Source organism: Sycon ciliatum, chromosome 12 (genome assembly GCF_964019385.1).
Source record: "Sycon ciliatum chromosome 12, ocSycCili1.1, whole genome shotgun sequence".
Lineage (NCBI taxonomy): Eukaryota > Metazoa > Porifera > Calcarea > Leucosolenida > Sycettidae > Sycon > Sycon ciliatum.
Window position 1 is genome coordinate 14,514,800 of NC_088654.1, and position 20,000 is coordinate 14,534,799.

The following is a 20,000-nucleotide window of genomic DNA, read 5'->3' on the forward strand; positions in this document are numbered from 1 at the left end:
TGGGACTCCGGGGCCGGAGTCGCTTTGTTGAATCACTACATCATTATGCTTTGTGCAGTTCAAGTACAGCTAGCCTTGTGAATAACGACCTCGGGTATATCAACAACTCGTGAATAACCACACAATTGAATATTCAGACCTAGGAGGGATCATTTGAGTGCATATTTTTAACGTCACGAATAACGAAAACTCGTGGATATTGACACTTTCTCCTGCGCTGTCGACGGCCGTTATTCGCACGGTTGACTGAACATTCTACTTACAGTAGAGTCGCGCGCCCAAGAACGGATTAGTTCTTCACCCTCGCATGTTTGAAATCTTTTATTCTCACGATGGCCTGTGGCCAATAAGAGAAAAATAATTACAGGCACGGGGATCGGATACAGAGAGATCAAAGTTTAGCTGCTTGCTGAAGCAGTAGCGATGGCATGTGTTGTGATCAATGACGTACATGGATCGAAAGCGTTTCTACAATGAGGTCAGGAGAGGGCCGCGACTATCGAAATTGAATCACTGCATAGCATGTGTGTGTGTGTACTTATGTATACATGTATGTACGTGTGCGTGCGTGTGTGTGTTTGTGTGTGCGTGCGCGTGCGTGCATGCGTACATGTTTGTGCGTGGGTTTACGTGTACCTGGGTGTGCGCATGTGTGTGCGCGCGTGCGTGTGTGTGTGTGTGTGTGTGTGTGTGTGTGTGTGTGTGTGTGTGTGTGTGTGTGTGTGTGTGTGCTTGGTCACGTGTGCGCATATGTTGATCTTCCCCACCGTGGTCAGGGGATCATACGTGCGTCTCCGTCATCTGTGCACAAACACGTGGGTGCATTCCTGTTCCATACCAATCGACAAAGACAAGAAGGAGAAGCCTGTCATGCATAAGGTACGTTGGTATCAACTTATCTTTGTCCTTGTCTTCAGTCAGTGGCTTGTGGTGCGCTTCCTCACCTGTTAATGGCTGAGTCTCTGGTAGGTTGGGTGGGGTTTCCCTGCATGTGTGTGTGTGTGTGTGTGTGTGTGTGTGTGTGTGTGCGTGCGTGCGTGCCTTCGTGCGTGCGTGCGTGCGTGCCTTCGTGCGTGTGTGGGTGTATGCATGTGTGTGGGTGTGCGTGCATATGCGTATGCGTGCCAGTATAAAAATGTTTTTTTATTTATACAAAAAACACACACACCATTTGACGGCACAAAGCAGCAAGGCAGCGATGAGACATATGGAATGGCAGGAGTGGGGGAGAGGCAGGGGCAGCTTGACCGACCACAGGGTCTCGGCTTCATTGCAACCCAAGCGCTCCACAAAAACAAAAGATTACATAAAATACGCAGGGGGGGGGGGGGGGGGGTCTGTGTGTTCTGTTGTTGTTCACATGGGTATACTGTCTAATTGCACTCTGTGTCATGCATGCAGTTGGGTGCTGCAGCTCTGCGAGATGACAAGGAGGCGTTTGCACTGGTTCCCGTCAGCACGCAGGAGATCCGTGATCTGGACTTTGCCAACGACGCAAGCCAAGTGCTCAAGAAGCTGGCTACACACATGGAGAGAGGCATTATTACCAGTAGTGAGAAAAAGTATGTTCTCTCGCTGTGTGCGTGTGTACAAGTGTGTGTGCAAAACCAGAAAATGAATGCTGAAGAGTGTCTTCGCGCTTTGCTGGCATGCCCGGCACATGTGCATGTGCATGTGCACTACTGGCTACGATTCTTTTTAGCGTACAAATCCCGGGGTCGGATTTCAGTTACCACCAGTGTAGTGAATCATATTGACATTTGGCTAAATGGTGTGGCAACTCTGGTAGTCGCTAATCTACTTCACAATGCCCGATGTCCACGATGTCCCCCCACTCCGTGCAGGTCTGCTATCAAGCTGTTAAGTGACATCATCTACTTTGTGATGCGCAAGGAGAACACCGAGGGTGACGCGCTGCAAGTAACCGGCACGCCAATCAGAGACAGGCAGAAGCTACTCAGAGAGCAGAATGTCGTCGCCGAGGTGAGTGATGATTCAGGGGCGGGCACCACAGGGCAGTGGGGAGTTGTACGACCGGGTCCGGGATACAGGCCGGGGGGGGGGGGGGGGATTTTTCGGCCAACAGGGCACGTTTTAGCGCTCTACATGTGCTCTGGGCGGACCATCGTTTTCCCAAAGTGTTACGACCAATTCAGGACCGCCGGAAGCAGTTTTCAATTGGTCCGGTTGTACCAAAGTCTTTGTGTATAATATGGCGGGGACGTATGCCCTCCTCAGCAGTGAACATGCGTTGGTAGCTACACAGTTGGTCTGGTGTTGACCTGACCATCCGCACCAGTTCCGGCAGGCCTGACCATGGTCATTCTGGTCGTACCGTGTGGGACGCTCCTGTGATTGATGCTTATCATAATAGTCTAAATTGCCTATATTATAGCGGTGACACAAAAGCAGGGGTTCTATTTTTGTAACTCACTCTGATCTTTGCTGTAAACCGTTTACTTTTGACTCCTCAAAATAGACACTTTCAATTGATGAAGAGGTCTCATACTTTACCCAGCTGGTGCTCACTTATCATCATAGTACAAGAAAATATTTTAAAAGGAAAATAATTTTCAAAACATTTTGGATCAGGTCTGTTTTCTCAGGGGTGGGGTCTCATGTAGTCCTGGAATTTCGCCCTGGCAGTCTGTGACAGACACCCACGCAGAACATGTTTGAAGCTGCGCACTCTCGGTTTCATATACTCTTGATAGCACCCATCAGATAAATGACTTACATTCAAAGCTTTTTTTCTCTTTTTTGTCCATGTAGATATTTCACATGCTCGATGCACCGTTCAAGAAGCCGGCTGACGGAGGCCAGCCAATGGCCGAGCTCAGTAACCTAGGCGACATGAAGCACGAGCAGCTGCGGACAATCTGCCGCCTGTGCTACCGAGCCATCAAGTTCTCGCAGCAGAACTATCGCAAGAATCAGGTAGGTGGTGGACGGGCACGGGAAGGTGGAACGACATTTATTATGGGAGACGAAGGACTGAGACAAAGACGAACGAAACGACTACATTATGGAAGAAAGCGAGTTCGGGAGAGGGCGAGTGCAAGATAAAGGGCCTGGGTAGCCATGGCAAATATAGGCGCGCAAGGAGTTACCCAGGCCAACGGAACGAAAGATAAGTACGGGGTTCATGCAGGCCAGCTTGGGAAAGGTTGTATATTGTACGGGAGGAGGTACCGAGCACTTCTATACAATCACAACAGTGACTTGTGACTGTAACTGCCATCCTCTCTCTACCGCTCTCTGCTTGTCTTCAGGAGCACATAGCCAACAAGAAGTTCCCGTTCATGCAGAAGCAGATTGGTTACGACATCCTGGCGGAAGACACCGTCACGGCCATGCTCAACAACAACCGCAAGCTGCTGGAGGACTACATCCGCTCGGAGGACATTGAGGTGTTTGTCAAGCTCGTCCGGCAGAATCAGCAAGCCAGGTAACTTACAGTAGTAGAACACTTACAGTCCATTTCAAAAATTATAGACGCACGGCATTTTTGAAATATTTCAAATTTGGCTGGAGCTTCTTGAGAATTTTTGCGGAATGTTGCTCAGGTCCTTCCCCCAATTACTCTTATTTCGATTTTTAAGCGATCGGATAGCAAACGCCCAATTTCGAAATTTTCATGCACAAAGTGATCACAGATTTTGTGTGGTATAGATGCTGGCCTTACGGTTTTTTGAAATCACGCATCTATATTATTTTTTGAAACGCACTCTACATGCTTTGAATATGGTATGATTTGTCAGGGGCGTGGGAAGGTATTTTACTGTTGTACGGTCGGCCATCTGAAGTACTGTACACTTTTCTCGTGGGGGAGCGGTTGCTGAGGCGAAAACTTTGGGAATTTCAGATCCAGATCAGTCCAGATGAGTGTATCTTATTGATTCACGGGGTACCTGGTGCAAAACGTGGTACGGTCAATACCGTAGTGACCGTATTGTGTGCGACACGCCCCTGTTTGTGTTTGGAACGTTTTCCATACACCGATTTCCGCCCGTACAACACTTCCATGCACATCACTGCTTGCATCGCTGACTATAGAGCTTACTGTAAGTCTACAAATATTCAGCCCATTCAAATTCCGGCCTCCCAGGGCTAAAACACATTTCGGCTGCAACAAATTTTCGGCCTGTACTACTGCTGCCTGTATACACTGTCACACTGAACCTTGCAAAACAAAATTTTGGCCCCAACGAAATTTCGGCCGAATATGCTTAGTTGAGCTTGCGTCATTACACAGTCAGTTGAGATGCTTAGGCGAAGTCGCAGCCACTCGCGGCACAGCACGGCACTTGCACTAGCGACTCACGCTGAACACTTAGTTTCGCCCGTTCAAAAAAAAAACCTGCTTGCGTTCATGCATGTGCTCATGCTTGTGTTCCTGTGTATGTTCATACTTGCGTTCATGTGTCTGTTCATACTTGCATTCATGTGTATGTTCATACTTGCGTTCATGCGTATGTTCATACTTCCGTTCATGTGTATGTTCATACTTGCATTCATGCGTATGTTCATACTTGCATTCATGCTTATGCTTATGTTTGCGTGCATGTGTACGTTCGTGTTTGTGTTCATGCGTGTGCTCGTGCTTTGTGGTCATGCGTGTGTCATTGTTGCAGGTTTCTGAAGCACTTGTCTGACCTGTGCGTGTGCAACCAGCAAGCCATTCCCACCGTCCAGGAGCTCATCTGTCAGAAAGTCCTCCTGGACCCGGCCAGCAGCGATATCCTGATGAGAACATGGTAAGAGAGAAAAAGAGCGAGCCGCCGTTCCTCACAGTGAGGTAGCTACCCGTTGGTGGCAGGCATTTATATACTGGTCTAGGTCTTTCCAGTGCTTTAGTAGTCATTCCTTGATGCTGACCGCTTTAATGCGCTTCCCGAATCCCTTCGCACGAATCATATCCCCAATTCATTTCACCAGGACCTTAACACATTCGTTCATCTTGGGCACCCTGTAAGAAGACTTTAGGGTCTGTTGGGAATGCTCAAGTAAAATAATAAAATACAATACAAAAAAAATGCAATACAGGAGCTGTATCTGCACCGCTGGTCCTTGTGGTTGGCAACATTCCTACGGATGCGGACAGCTTAGTCTAGCTGAGTGTAGCACGAACCGTGAATTTTTTTCAGCGGAATAATCTCCAGTCTGGCTAGCACATGCAGTTCAAAATTAATCCAGCATTTTTCATTCTTAAGTGTTTAATCTCTTCCGGGTGACATGTTAGAATGATTTCCTCGGATGAATTGAATTCTTTGTGATGACAGTGTGAACGCCTGTGTCGACTGCTTTGTTGGATTTGTTTTTGGCTGACAGGGAAGAAGATGATCTGGTAATGGTGATGTCGTGCTCCAAGCGTAAATACACTCTACACGAACTGGTGGAGATGGCGCGGCTGAACAGCAAGCCCGAGAAGGACGTCCTTGACTACTACCGGTAAGACTTTTGCTTTTACTGGTACAGTCAGACCTCGCTTATCCGGTCGCCTCGCCATCCGGAAGAAAATCGTTGGTTGCCGATTTACAGCAGATGTCATGCATACATACTGTATGTATGTTCGATTATCCGGCTCCCTCGCCTATCCGGATATTTTTTTGTGGAGAACGCATGTGTGCGGTTATACGAGGTCTGACTGTAGTCCTCCCATGCCGGTGGTTGATGTAGTCAGTAGCAGTTCGGCTCTACTGTATAATATAATATAACACGTTATTTTCAGTGCAACTTTAATTTCGGTAATTTCGATAGAGAATCCAGGCACCTACGTTCAGCGTGTGCGTGTGTGCGTGTGCGCTTGTGTGTGTGTGCGTGTGTGTGTGTGTGTGTGTGCGTGTGCGTGTGCGTGTGTGTGTGTGTATGTGTGCGCGCGCGTGCATGGTTTGTGTGTGTGCGTGGCTTGTGTGTGTGCATGCATGTGTGCGTGTGTGGGCGAGTGCATGTATACATGTAACTTACGTTTGTGTCTTTACATGTATGTGCATCTCTTTCTTCTGCAGATGTCAGTTAGACCTGTACTCGCGTATGTGTCTAGATCGTCAATACCTGGCAATCAACAAGCTCAGCGCCGAGCTTGACATCGATCTCATTCTCAAGTATGTGCAACAGCATTGCGCAGTACTGTCGATCACCAAAGAACTGGGGGGGGGGGTCAGCCTCGCAGCCTACACTCTTCCTATTTTCATATACAGTGAAACCTGTCTAAGACGACCGCTCAAGGGACCTGCAAAATGTGGTCTCTGTTGCCAGGTGGTCTCCTTATCCAGGGTCGTTTGACTGGAAATAGCATCACTTGGTCCTGGTTGCAGTGGTCTTCTAGGACAGGTGGTCGCCTTATCCAAGTGATCGCCTTGACATGTTTACTGTGCTACAGTCCATGCACAGTTTGAGTCGCCGTGTGCACACTGGTATGCTGTGCTTGGTGAAGTTCTAGCCTGGTTGTTCTTCGGCGCTCGACAGTACTATAGTGTGCTGTGCGGTGAAAGCTGAAGACATTGCGTGCATTGTACCTGCGTCACTTCGTACGGTTGTCCTCGTTGTTTGTTCAGTATCAAAACTTTGTACTCCAGTTGTGCCGGTTGATTTTCTTCAAGTCTTGGGTGAGAGTTGAACGAATGTCGGGGCAAATTGATGTCACCTGCTTGGACAATTGAAATACACCCCTCCCCCTGGAAATGCCGTGTGCAAAGCTGCTAGCAGAATGGTTCTGCGGCAAGGAGACCTATCGGATGCTCATCTGTAGAGTGTTGTATGAGTTGCACGGACTCCTTCTTACAAGCATCTCCTTGTCGCTGTGTAATGTTGCAGATGTATGGAGGACCAGCTACTACCGTTCGACCTTCGTGCATCATTCTGTCAGCTAATGTTACACCTTCACTTGGACAGCTACCCACAGGAGATTGTCAACCCGATAGAACTGGCTCGCCTGTGGAACGACATACCCCGGGAGGAGCTACGCCTGGAGATGTACATGAACAAGCCGTAAGTGAACTGCCTGTTGACTGCCTTGCTGTGAACTGTGTGTGCGTGCGTGCGTGCGTGCGTGCGTGTGTGCGTGCGTGCGTGCGTGCGTGCGTGTGTGTGTGTGTGTGTGTGTGTTGTGTGTGTAAGTGTGCGCGCGTGCGCGCGTGCACATACACGTGTTTGTCTGTGTGTGTGTGTGTGTGTGTGTGTGTGTGTGTGTGTGTGTGTGTATGTATGTGTGTATGTGTTGCCGGGCAAGGAAAGCATGCATAGACAATGATAGAGTTTTGTCAAGACTACACCACTACATTCCATTCATTCACAATAGCCCCGCTGCCTTTTTGAAACCTGGTTTTGCCGAAATGAGGCGCAAAACCCCAGTTTCAATTGGAAAATCTGGGTTTGGGGATCTGCTTCTCCACACATTTGTCATAGTTTGCCACTGGTAAATTTGCAAAACCTGGTTGAATTTCTAATTCCCTGTCCGTGGAGTCTTCTGGCTTCAAATGTGGCAAGGAATAATTGCACAGGTCACATAATGCAGAATGTCCTTTTTTTCACGATATCTTCAACTCTATTAAAGGGAGAGACACCAAAAAGGCAAGGGGGCAGTTTTGGATGAGTGGACTGTACGTACATTATGCATGCTGCTCGTTATGTGTGCATCATGCATGCTATTGCACATCACTACTTGCATATGTGTCCATGGTATAGGTGAGCATGGTGCAATATGCAGCTCCTTTCGCAGTACTGCCAGGGGCGTCGCACACGGCCACGGTCTCTACAGTATCGACCGTACCACTATTTGCCCCAATTACTCCGTGAATCAATAAAATACACTGATTTGGGCTCTAAATTTCCAAAATGTTCGGCTCAGTCACCCCTCCCCACGATTAAGTTGAACTTCAGATGGCTGACCGTACCACACTAAATTACCTTCCGACGTTGCCCCTGAATGCACATGGGTAACACCGACTGGAAATCCTGCATTTTGCTTATACCCATGAAAGCTGCATGGCAAGTGCTGTGCAGACCAGCACAGGTTGCTCATTGAACTCCGGTTTGGCGAGTCAATGTCATGCCGCCCCGTCCACTGTGCAGCCCTAGACCTGTGAACAGATGCGATGTGGACCGGTACAGGGGGCGCGCACTTGAGTGACACGATCGGATCGGAGTTTATTGAGCAGCACTATGCATGCTGCAATATAGAGCTGCATTGTAGCGCATGTTGTTGGCTGGCGGTCGAGCGGCGGCCTGTGCTCATTTGGCGCTGGTATCCATGTTGTTCTTTCACTGCTGCTGCTGCCGCTGGGGCATCTGCAACACAACTGCCTTCGTCCCACTACCAACCTGTATTGCTGCTGCTGCTACAACAACTGGGTGAATCGTTTTTACAACAACTACTTCTACTGCTACGACGACTGCTACTATTGTTGTTGCTGCTACGTGGCTCACATGCGGTGCATTGCTGTCTGCTCACTGTCCGCTCAAATCACCTTCATGCGGTGTGTGCCTCTCAATGGTGGTGTGCCGCACGGCAACGTGATGTGCTGGCATGCGACTGATCAACCACAACAACTACGACGACGACAACGACAACGACAACTGATACCACTACAACTTCCACTTTCGCTGCTGTCTCTCTGCCTGTTGATAATGCTGCTGTACGCTGTATGCACGCACTTCCTGCACTCTGTGCACGCTTACACTCCCGGTGCGTCCGTGTTGCGTGCTGTGTGTACGCTGGCTGGCTGGCTGGGGCCGCTGCTGGTGGTGGTAATACTGCTGCTGCTGGTGCTGCTGCTGGTGCTGCTGCTGCTGGTGGTGGTGCTGCTGGTGCTGCTGGTGGTGGTGGTAATGCTGCTGTTGTTGCTGCTGCTCATGCTGGTGCTGCTGCTGGTGGTGGTAATGCTGCTGTTGTTGCTGCTGCTCATGCTGGTGCTGCTGCTGGTGGTGGTAATGCTGCTGTTGTTGCTGCTGCTCATGCTGGTGCTGCTGCTGGTGGTGGTAATGCTGCTGTTGTTGCTGCTGCTCATGCTGCTGCTGGTGCTGCTACGGGTGGTGTACATGTATAGTGTGACGAGTTTCACTCCCGGTACCTCCGCTTTGTCTCGTGCGGGCAGTCAGGAAGCTCTGGACGGCGACCACCTGGCCTCGTCGCCGCTGCCCTACTCCGGAGCACCGCCGCCCTCCTTCGCCACCACCACCACTGGCAGCAGTAGCTCTGCCGACGTCTTCTCTTCCGGTGCTGGCATGGCAACAGCTGCTGCTGCATCGTCGTTGTCGGCGGCGGCGGCGACGACGACGGGATCGGCTGCAGGCTTGGGATCTGGGTCCGGCGGCTCCGGCTCCGGCTCGGACAAGCAGCAGGGCTCGCCGCAGTCGCCGATCAAGGCCGCCGCGGCGATGGCGGCTGCTACGGCGGCCGGACTGGGAACACCTCCGACGCTGAGGACCCACACGGCACACGGCTGTAAGTAGCTGTGCGTGCATGCACGATTGTTGGATTTATCTTGTGGCCAGACGAGACCAGACGACGCTTGCAGACCAGCTGGTCTCGTCTGGTCACAAGACAAATCTACCACTACTATTTGACGGACCTGCTGAAGATGTCATCAACAAAATTATGCACATGTGATTCCGTAGTTTTGGCAGGGGTATCATTTGGTTTGTAATTTAGCAACGACGAGTGTTTGCGCTAAGCTTTTCCTGCTCGGATTTAGGATTTGTATCCGTCATGTCAGCATGTACTGCATTCGCCCTGACTGCAAACTCCGGTCGCGAGTTTATCAGTCCTGGTTTTGAACTCACTAAAACCTCCTCTCCCCCCAGCCCGGGAATAATTCCCCATTCACAATATCTGCTAACCCTGCACGAGTGATACTTCTCTAAGTTGCTTGTGTGTTCTCAACACGATGATCGTAAGCCGGTGGCAGCGCGAATGTTTGGTTTACATTGACACCCGTTGTATGCTGTGTTGTTGTTGTTGTTGTTGTTGTTGTTGTTGTTGTTGTTGTTGTTGTTGTTGTTGTTGTTGTTGTTGTTGTTGTTGTTGTTGTTGTTGTTGTTGTTGGGTGTTGTTCATTAGTCTTGGCAGCCGGCCCGGCTATTCACCAGCACCTGTCCAATCGCATCAAGCGCAACAAGCTCTCCCAGCTCATGGGCTTTGTGCACGTGTACCTGGCTGCTGCCGCTCGACAGGAGGATGACGACGATCCCGATGGCGCCGCCTTAACGGTTATGGCCACGTCGGCCCACCCGACCGCCCCTGCTGCCTCATCGGCGGCGGCAGGAGGAGGCCATCAAGCACCGGCGCCGGTCAACGAGGGTGACAAGAGCCAGCTGACATATCAGGTAAGCATGCTCCCTCCCTCCTCTGTCTGTAACAGTGTTTCTGTTGCATTTGCCTCTGTTTATTTTATTTTTATTTTTTATTTTTTAAAGGTCACGTTCCCAACTCGTAAATGATAAAAATGGACAATGTGAGCGAAAGACAAGCCCCAGAGCAGTGACAGGGCAAGCGCAGAAGCAACAAAAGAAATACAAAACAAGATGACAACAACTGAGTGGGGCCGCACGCAGCAGCAGTGGCGCTGTGGTGTAAGCTGTTCCAGAGGTCCAGTCCAGACCAATCCAGTTTTCTGTGTTTGTGTTGTGAGCTTGTTGGTTTCTTCCCGTGTCAGGTCTCTCTGCTCCGTGATCTATGTGTTTTGTGTTTATATTTTCCTCGTTTCTTACTGTTTCCTTCTGACAACTCTCTCCCCCGTTTCCTTTGCAGGTTGTCAATCTGGCGCGGTACTTGATTTTCTTTGGCTTCTACAATTTCAAAGACTTACTCGCGCTGACAAGACAGTTGCTGCGCACGTTAGACGATGGCAGCGAGGCTGTTGTCATCTCTGAAGACGGTAAGTCAGCAGGCGTGTAGCCCGTATGGGGGGGGGGGGGGGAGGGAAGGGCACGTACAGCTATGCCCCTGGAGTCAGTGTGTGCATATGAGAGAGAGAGAGAGAGAGAGAGAGAGAGAGAGAGAGCTTGTTTGTAGAGGGCTTGGAGAGGAGCAGGAAAGTGGGGCGATGCAATACTGCCTTTCTTGTTCCCATCAAAGTCTCCTACGTAGTTGTAGTAATATAAAGAATGCATACATACATAGTGCCTTTCTGTGATAGCCGCCGTACCGACGGGCTTATCTTCTGTATGCGCTTCACTTTCTTTTGTCCTCCACTAATGCTGTGTACTGTAAAAGCAGACAATTTCGGTGGTGTTTTATTTTTGGTAACTTCGGTGCCGACAACTTTACCGAAAATATAACACACCGAAAATGTCGGTACTAGTGCTAGTGCACTTACCTGGAAAACGGGTTTACCGAAAATTTCCCTGCACCGAACCGCCGATTTTGGGGAATACCGGATATATTACACCACCGAATATTTCTGCTTTTGCGGTACATTGACTACACCACCACCACCACCACCACCGTTGCGCTCTGTGGTCGACCACGCATGCTTCCCACAACAACAACAACAACAACGCTTGCTTAACACCCCCGCTCAAGTTACGGCCCAGTACAGCCTTCGACACGCACGCACTTGGCACCTCCCACCCTCCAGAACCGATCGCTGTAAAGACTCCCCACTGTACAAGTGCCTAGAATACTACAATGCCCTCCCTGCTAGCATTTGTGACGTCTCCTCCCGACCTGCTTTCAAACAAGAATCTGCTCACTGCTGATTAACTCAATCTGCTCCTGCAGCGCTCATCCTCTCCCATACTTGTAAAGTTCAAAGTGATGTAAATCACTTTCCAACTGTTTAACCCACAATCTCACCTTCTCATAAATTTATCTCTTATTGGCGATGGTGCCATCGTGAGAATAAAGAATTCAAACAACAGGTTCCTATTAGGAGTACTGAAATATAGTTCCTTCTGACAGCTTTTTCGGTCATTGAGACCTCATCAGAGAAAGTTGCTTCACTATTAACCCTTTAAGAGCCGCCCCATACTTGAATGCGTCGTAAACGACGCATTCAAATGCAAAACTTAAAAAGATCGTAACTCAGTCCAATCTCGCTCAAATCCAGTGATCGAAATATCCAGGGCGAAGAGAAAACTCTCACCTGTCGGGAGAAACAATCCGCGAAGCGCTGCGAGCAACGGTTCCTGAGATAAATCACTCGTAATTTGAGCCGCGATCGCGGCAATTTCAAAAGTGCGCAGTGCGACTTTGGTATTGAGAATTTTGAGACTTTTCGTCACGCTGGTTTACTCGAATTTGCACGGGTTTCACTGTTGATATTGTCAAGAGTACACAGCGAAAAAATTGGAACTCCACGATCGAGTAAAATGAAATATCTGGAGTGGAACGCAATTGGACACATTTCGGGCATTTTTCGTACTGTCGCTGTGATCTAGCGCTGGATAGACGGTGTGCTGGCTATCATGATCGACCGCATTCTCTTCCTCTCGCGGATACCTTTCCAGGAAGCCCTAGATTGTGAGGATTGAGTGAGTAGAACTGAAGCTATGATCCAAGGAACACGAAAAAATGCAGAATTTTGAAATTTTCCTGTGGCTCTTAACCCTTTGGAGGTGATCGTTCGAATTCGAACGATGCCAATGTCATGTGTGCAAGTGCACTCAACGAGTCACAACTCAGCCAAATCTCAACCGAATTCAACAATCGAAATACCTACGAGGTAGCAGAGAATCTAAGCTGTCGGCTCGAAAAACTCCGGGGTCGATACGAGCTAGTATAACAGAGCGGCAAGTGCTCGAGCGTTCGCTCGATTTCTCATGCGTCAGCGAAGTGCCAATTTCTTTCAAAAGTGGGATTTTCCCTCTTCCTGCCCACGCAGTGTGTGACATCACTCCCAGCGCTTTTTGTCACGGCTTTTGTGAGTCTGTTAGAAAAAATTTGAATGATTTTGAGCTAGCACGAGTGAAATGGCGAGACAAGGACTATTCCGTTTTGGATTTGGTATTCAGCTGGCGTTCCTGGCATTCAGTGGCAGACAGCAATCGCTCTCCTGGATGAGTTTGGGCTCGCTGTTATCCTCGTTCCAAGAGCTTTCCAACGAGCCCAAGATCGTCAAAATCGGTGAAGTAGAACCAGCGTTATGATGAAAATTGGAACGAATATACTTGCAATTGCAGCTATCTCCCGACGTCGTGTGATCAGTGCAGTTCCAAAGGGTTAAAGGGTTAACATCTGTGTTCACTTTGCTGTGTGTGTGTGTGTAGAGCCGGACAAGGGTATGAAGATTGAGCCAGGCATTGCGGGCCATGGTGGAGGTGACGGGTAAGTGACGCGGAGGCGTCCCGCCAAGGCCACTCTTGACTGGGGAACACTCGAAACGCAACCGCGGGAATGTCCCCCCCCCCCAATGGGCGTTGAATCGGTGGTTGAACAGTTTGTTGGGGTGGGGTGTATCTTTGCATCTTCACCTGGTTTGCCCGAACGACCTGCACACTGAGAGCGCTTCTTGAAAACTGAAACATGTGCCGGGCTTGAAGTTCTAACTGTGCAGGGCGTACGCCGATGTTCTGCCGCCACCCTGTATCAGCTTTCTAGTGGTACCGTGGAGATCGGATATAACGACCTTGCATATAGCGACAGGTTGAGTTTAGCGGCACAATTCTGTTGCCCAAGTCGTTTAGTAAGCCCTTTGCGAAGATCGGGTTTAGTGACAGGTTGAAAATAGTGTCATTTTGTTCTCTCCCGAAGGAGTGTCGTTATATCCAATCTCCACTGTATTGTGCTCTTGTGTGATCAGTAGCTACACAGCTATGATCATTTGCACACAGTAATTAGTATGACATCATTCTGATGACGGTGCCATCCTGTTGTTGACACGTATGACACCACACGACTGCCTGCCTTTGGTCATCTACACTATGAAGACGTCATTTCGCAAAATTTGTCATTATCACGATGTCATCATATTAATTTAATATGATGACATCGTTTCACAACTATGATGACATTACACACACATGACTCCAACCTGTTATCGTGTATGTATATGCTATGACACGTGGTGTTTGTGTGCAGCTCTGGTTCACCGCACGTGGCCGACATGGACACGATGCTGAAGATCATCGAGATCCTGCAGTTCATCCTGGACGTGCGGCTGGACTTTCGCATCTCGTCGCTGCTGGTGCAGTTCAAGAACGAGTTCATCGCCGCGTATGGCAACCCGACCGGCCATGACAGCGTCGACGACGAGCAGGCAGCCTCTGCCGCTGCCGGCGCGTCGACGTCTTCTTTCGCCTCCATGGCGAGTCCACCGGCCGCCATGGGAACGCCGAGGCAGTCGCGCAGAGCCGCGTCGCTCGCCGTCGACCCCACCCAGCTGCCGGGATTCAAACCGGGTACGTTACTGTCGGTCACTGAAGAACTGGGGAGTCAGCCTCGTAGCCTAGACCGTTCTTGTTTTCGTGTACAGTCCTGCTCCATGAAATCCAGTCGTGTCACTTAGGTAGGGACGCCTTGCACTGTTTTGCAGCCCAGTGTTCGCAGGTCAAGGGCTCAGCAACGCCCGGTGCGGACTCCAGTGACGCTACCGGATTTCATGTGACTTGAGTGCTGCTCCCATGACTTGAGTACTGCTCACATGACTTGAGTGCTGCTCACATGACTTGAGTGCTGCTCACATGACTTGAGTGCTGCTCACATGACTTGAGTGCTGCTCACATGACTTGAGTGCTGCTCACATGACTTGAGTGCTGCTCACATGACTTGAGTGCTGCTCACATGACTTGAGTGCTGGTGACATGACTTGCATGTTGATCATGTGACTTGTGCTTTTCATGTGACTCATGCTGGTCACATAACGTCTGGTCCTGCTTGTCAAGTGACTTGTAATGGTCATGTCACTAGTGCTGATCACGTGATATGTGTTGGTCACGTGACACATACTGGTCATGTGACTTGTACTGGTCACATGACCCGTGCTAGTCCTGTACTCTTGCAAGTCCTGTGACTATCACATGATGTAGATCATGATGATGCAGTATGCATGTTCATCATGCATGTACCGTGCTCTCTGCAGAGATGAATCTGGAGCGGATTTCCGAAGAGATGAACAAGATCTTCGGAAACGAAGGGTGAGTGAGCCGATTGAACAAAACATGCTGTTGATCATGTGACTTGTGCTTTTCATGTGACTCAAACGATGTGATGAGTCGATAGCCAAGGTCTTCCTGAACACGTAGAGTGGTCGTTTGTAACTCTCCTGTGTGTAGAAGCAGAGATACGAATTTATTTGTACTCACATACTCATTCTGGGCGTCTAAAGTCGCCCGTGGCACTGAGAGGGTTAACACACTTTTGTTAACTTTATTATTACTAAAGACTGGATTGAAGGTTGAACTCTAACTCTAAACTGACATGAAGAGAATTGTGAACAGCTGCTTTTATAGGGTGTGGAACTGTTAGTGTAAGTGCAAGGCTAGCCTATGACCAGGGGATACGTAGAGCAGAAGAAGAAAGGTCAAAGTAAGATGTGTGGCCCACAGTCGTTGCACAAGGAATGCCATTTGATTCTGTGCAGAAGAAGGAGCTGAATAGCGGTGTGGGCAATGGGCGTAAAAGAGGCGGTTGAAAGTGCAGCAAAAGATCTAGACTGTACATGTGCTGGTATTTCTATTAAAGGTCGAAACATTGAACGCAGTGAGCTGAGACTAGTTACTATGCACGTCGTGGGTCGGCAAGCACGACAGTAAGAGTTGCGAGTGCGGGGCGCGGTGCGGTGTAACACGCGTGACCAATACATTGAAAGTGATTCACGCTGCAGCTGTGTGATCACCAGCGTGCCAACGCTACACCTTCCTTCTCAAACACAATCACGTCCTCGTGGTTCGAGTACGAGTAGCAGAGCAAGAAGTGACGAACACTGATAGAAGATCATGAAGAGACGCAGACTAGACTGGGCGAGTAACATTAGTTGATAGCCGGACTCCGACAATCGACTGAGATCAGAAGACACTAGCGGCATGCATGGTCGCGTCGGAATAACCTCGACGATAGGAGATAGGCAGAATGGATGACTTGCGTACACAGGTATAAACAGCCTCGGTTGATATCCGGACGCAATGAGGACAACTGACATTGAAGTACTGGCTGGAGCGCAGCAGCAGATCACAGGACTAAGAGGTGGTGGGAACATTGAACATGATAGCAGATAGCGCATTACTGGTAGAGCCTCAACCGGAATATTGCAAAATAATATCGGAAATGATAACGTTTGGAATAGACAGAAGAAATGAACTGATAAAAAAATCATAAAGTAGCAGGACCCCAGGTTCACACGATCTCACGGGGTCAAAAGGGGAAAGAACCGTCCTCAAAATAATAATAAATAATATTAATACATCGCGCGTAATAAGACATATCAATGAAAATTGCATGCCTGTTCCGCTTCTGTCGCACATTGAGTACTGCAGTAAATAGGGTATGTGTTACTGAAATAGTCCTTTCCATTTGATCTTATCCATTGCGAGACATCTGGACTGACGTAGGCTATTGGCGGACTTCATCATGACCCCAGCTTGGGCAGTGTCCTTGATGGATACTGTTGGCAGCATTGTCTTTGGCCTTCCACGATGCGCGGTGGCGTCCGCAGCAAAGTAGCAGGACATGGCTTTGCTTGCGGGGGTGTCTTCTGGCATGCGCAACACATGACCCAGCATCCTTCTGCGTCTGCGCTGGATCGTCTCTGACATTGGCTCCGCTTCACACCTTGCATACAAGTTCTCGTCCTCGAAATAGGACCTGAAAAACCACAATACTCTTGCTGCACAACCCTGGCAAAAAGGGAAGGAACCCCGCCTCCAAATAGGACATGAAAAACCACAGCTCACTTGCTGCACAACCCTGGCACAACCTGCCAGCAAAATCGCAGTTCAAAACCGAACTGAATACACTATAACGGGCATTGTCACACACATTGTCCCAGGTTAGCTAGGTAGACCGTGGCTCACCATGATCGGTCGCCTACCGAACTAAACTGGATTCACACACTCGCGTAAAGGAAGACTGAAGAGAACAGGAAGACTGAAGGCAGACAGGAAGATCTGTTCCATTGTAAATGTGGACCTTGGTAACTTGTCGACCGTTGTGATACGAAAACGTTTTTGTGTTGATGTACACCACAGTAACTGATCGATCGGGCTGGAGTTCTCTTCTGAGTACTGTACCTTCTTCTAGGAGCTGTAGAACTCCATGTTCTCCGTCATTATTTGGTGGTGGTGGTGGTGGTGGTGGTGGTGGTGGTGGTGGTGGTGGTGGTGGTGGTGGTGGTGGTGGTGGTGGTCCATGATGATCGTCATCATCCTCATCATCATCTGTATCGGGGATGACTATGAGGGGCCAGTTGACCCCATCCCCATTCGCTTCCTCAATGCCGATCGCGCTATCTGGCGATGCAGCATCCTCCAATACCTCCACAATCATTGCATCACCTTGGACTTCCGCCATTTCTATGACATCACAGTCAATCAGATACACACACACCCCCAGAGTCTGAGTACTGGAGCTTGGATACGTCACTTTCCATAAGGCTCGGCACATGCTGCACACTTTGCATGTCTGAAATCTTGCTGGACTGAGGCACCTCCGTTCTTTTCAATTCAACTCTGATGTTTCTGGAGCAAGAAAAGCCCGGGGAGGTAGGACATGTCCAGTGTTCGTAGTGATCACTGCCGTTGGTACGGTTGTCTTTCACGGTGTACTTGAATTTGGTGAGGAAAAAGCTCTCGCCCAGTGCAATACAGTTCGGTGAGGATAGATTGAGTTCATTGTTCAAGGCTGGAGGGGAAGTGTCTGCGGACGAGTAGAGAATGACGCTGCGTCTACCTTCAAGCAGTGAGTACTTTTTTCATTTCCTTTCCAAAGTAGCCTTCTGCACAACCTTTGACCCACTCAGCAATCCCTTAAATGGACCGGGAATCTGGGGCGTGAAGAGTTCCTGAGCCATGCTTGCTGTCCTTTGAATACAGGGTAAAGTAATTTTCAGATTGTTCGTCCAGAGAGCCATCCACAAAGTCGCGTGCAACTCCGTAGATACCATTAATCCTGGATGTTCTTCACCGGTGAGCACTCTATCCTGCATGCAGACACTCATCTTCATGACGAATGCATCTTCGGCTTTGTCCGACTTCTGATAAGAGGCGGGGAGCTTCTGCAACACACTTCGCTGGGTGCTCGCAAGCTTCACAAGACAGCCCAGTGCACATCCAACAGTCATTGAGATCAAGGATTGAGATCCAACCCCTGATGCAGTGATGGTACACCCCCTACTACTACTGGCAAGTCTGACATTGCTCAACGCTACCTCATGAAGAACCTCTCCTGCGTGTTCAAGAAGGTGAAGAGCAGGCCTTCCAGTAACAATATTAGTATGATCATCGTGTGCGTTGCCCAGCTCATTCTGTTGTGTGAAGAAGCGTCGCTGAGAGGATCCGGTCATGATCTGCACTGCACTCTAGTTGAGTGCTTCGAGCAAGAACTGCATGCTATTGGCGTGGTGCAGTACGAGCGTTGTCAGCAAGAGTCGACATTCTTAACACACTGTTGTTAACTTTATTATTACTAAAGACTGGATTGAAGGTTGATCTGACATTCGATTGTAGGCCACGGCCCCATTTCCAAGTCTGAGCCGTATTGTTTCGATACATTCCCACAAGCAGGAAGTCAAACTCGACTGTAAGTCGCATCCCCTTCTTACCCTTGAAGTTCAGTGTAAAGCTAAACGGTTGAGGCATACTTCCGAGGAAATATGGTGCTCAATGCTTAGGGCAACTGGGAGAGGGAGGGGCATACACACTGCTAGAGCTGCAGAAAAGATATGATTGTTTTGGAAAATTTATTTTTCATTGCTACCAGGTTCGGCCGCATTTCCTCTGTGCTGCGCTGACGAGTCCACAAAGGACGAAACAGTTCTGTCCGCAGATTGAGTTGATAGGGTTGTTCTGATGAAATACCATTAGACTGCACCACCCACTATCTGTGGGTAGGTCACTTCATCTAGGCTAGTGTACAGCACCTGGCGAGACCTTTGGTCGGAGGAGTTACTTCTGCCCCACCCCCACTTCCATCCAATATGCCACCGCCCTTGCTGTGTAGCATCCGATGGTTCTGTGGTATTCAGTAAAAAAACCCGAAACAACAACCTGCAAACTAGTTCGGGCTCAACAGGAACATATTTCACAAAATAACAAAATTAATACAGTCAGACCTCGCATAACCGCACACATCCGTTTTCCACAAAAATATCCGGATAGGCGAGGGAACCGGATAACCGAACACTGTTTATGTTGGATGCGTCACGTATGCTGTAAATATGTAACCAGCTATTTTCTTCCGGATGGCGAGGGATCCGGATAAAAGAGGACCGGATAAGCGAGGTCTGACTGTAAGTGTGTTTCTGGGTGTTTGGTTTCGTGATCAGGAAAATAGGAACTGTTCACAGCTGCTTCAAACCGTGTCATTGTGTCTTTGTGTGTGGGGCTCTGGTTCTGTGCATGTGGGTTGCATGCGTGCGCATGCCGGGGCATGTCGGGTTGCATGTGCGTGTGCGTGTGTGTGTGCGTGCGTACGTGCGTGCGCGCGTGCGTGTGTGTGTGTGTGGTTGCATGTTCGGGTGCACAAATGAACAACCTCTATCCGCGTGCCCTCGCGCCTCCGCAGCTCGGGCAGTGCTGACATTCTGGACTTGGAGAACGGGCGTATATTTGTGCGCGTTCTCTTGTACGTCTGCTGCTCCAAGCATCCACCCCTGGTCTCCGGTGCGCTACGATTGCTGTTCCGTCAGTTTCGGCAGCGATCCGAGCTGCTAGAAGCTTACAGATCAGTGAGTGCTATGGAGACAGTTTGTGTCTTGTTGTCATATTGGAGAGGTTGCACAGTGATAATAAAGCCTTATGCTACCTTTTTTCTGTTTTAGAGAGGTTATTTGATTACATCATCAGTTATGATGCTGTGTGTAGAGATTACAACATCAGTTGTGATGATGCTGTGTGTAGAGATTACA

At 49.2% G+C, this 20,000-nt stretch overlaps 1 protein-coding gene across 3 annotated transcripts in view; it reads left to right on the forward strand.

Annotated features, from left to right (window-relative positions):
• The window catches only part of LOC135828775 (inositol 1,4,5-trisphosphate receptor type 1-like), an 89,855-nt gene that overhangs the window by 17,904 nt on the left and 51,951 nt on the right, over positions 1 to 20,000 (forward strand). For 2 of the 3 annotated variants that reach the window (XM_065341200.1, XM_065341202.1), the window contains 16 exons: positions 777 to 879; positions 1,402 to 1,562; positions 1,845 to 1,983; positions 2,773 to 2,937; positions 3,273 to 3,448; positions 4,635 to 4,757; positions 5,332 to 5,451; positions 6,009 to 6,104; positions 6,817 to 6,990; positions 9,048 to 9,445; positions 10,061 to 10,326; positions 10,751 to 10,877; positions 13,210 to 13,267; positions 14,021 to 14,340; positions 15,021 to 15,075; positions 19,658 to 19,820. In XM_065341200.1, coding sequence (XP_065197272.1) covers positions 777 to 879; positions 1,402 to 1,562; positions 1,845 to 1,983; positions 2,773 to 2,937; positions 3,273 to 3,448; positions 4,635 to 4,757; positions 5,332 to 5,451; positions 6,009 to 6,104; positions 6,817 to 6,990; positions 9,048 to 9,445; positions 10,061 to 10,326; positions 10,751 to 10,877; positions 13,210 to 13,267; positions 14,021 to 14,340; positions 15,021 to 15,075; positions 19,658 to 19,820 — 2,644 coding nt within the window. The remainder of the gene's footprint in view (positions 1 to 776; positions 880 to 1,401; positions 1,563 to 1,844; positions 1,984 to 2,772; positions 2,938 to 3,272; positions 3,449 to 4,634; positions 4,758 to 5,331; positions 5,452 to 6,008; positions 6,105 to 6,816; positions 6,991 to 9,047; positions 9,446 to 10,060; positions 10,327 to 10,750; positions 10,878 to 13,209; positions 13,268 to 14,020; positions 14,341 to 15,020; positions 15,076 to 19,657; positions 19,821 to 20,000) is intronic. The other variant, XM_065341201.1, reaches the window with a different exon arrangement.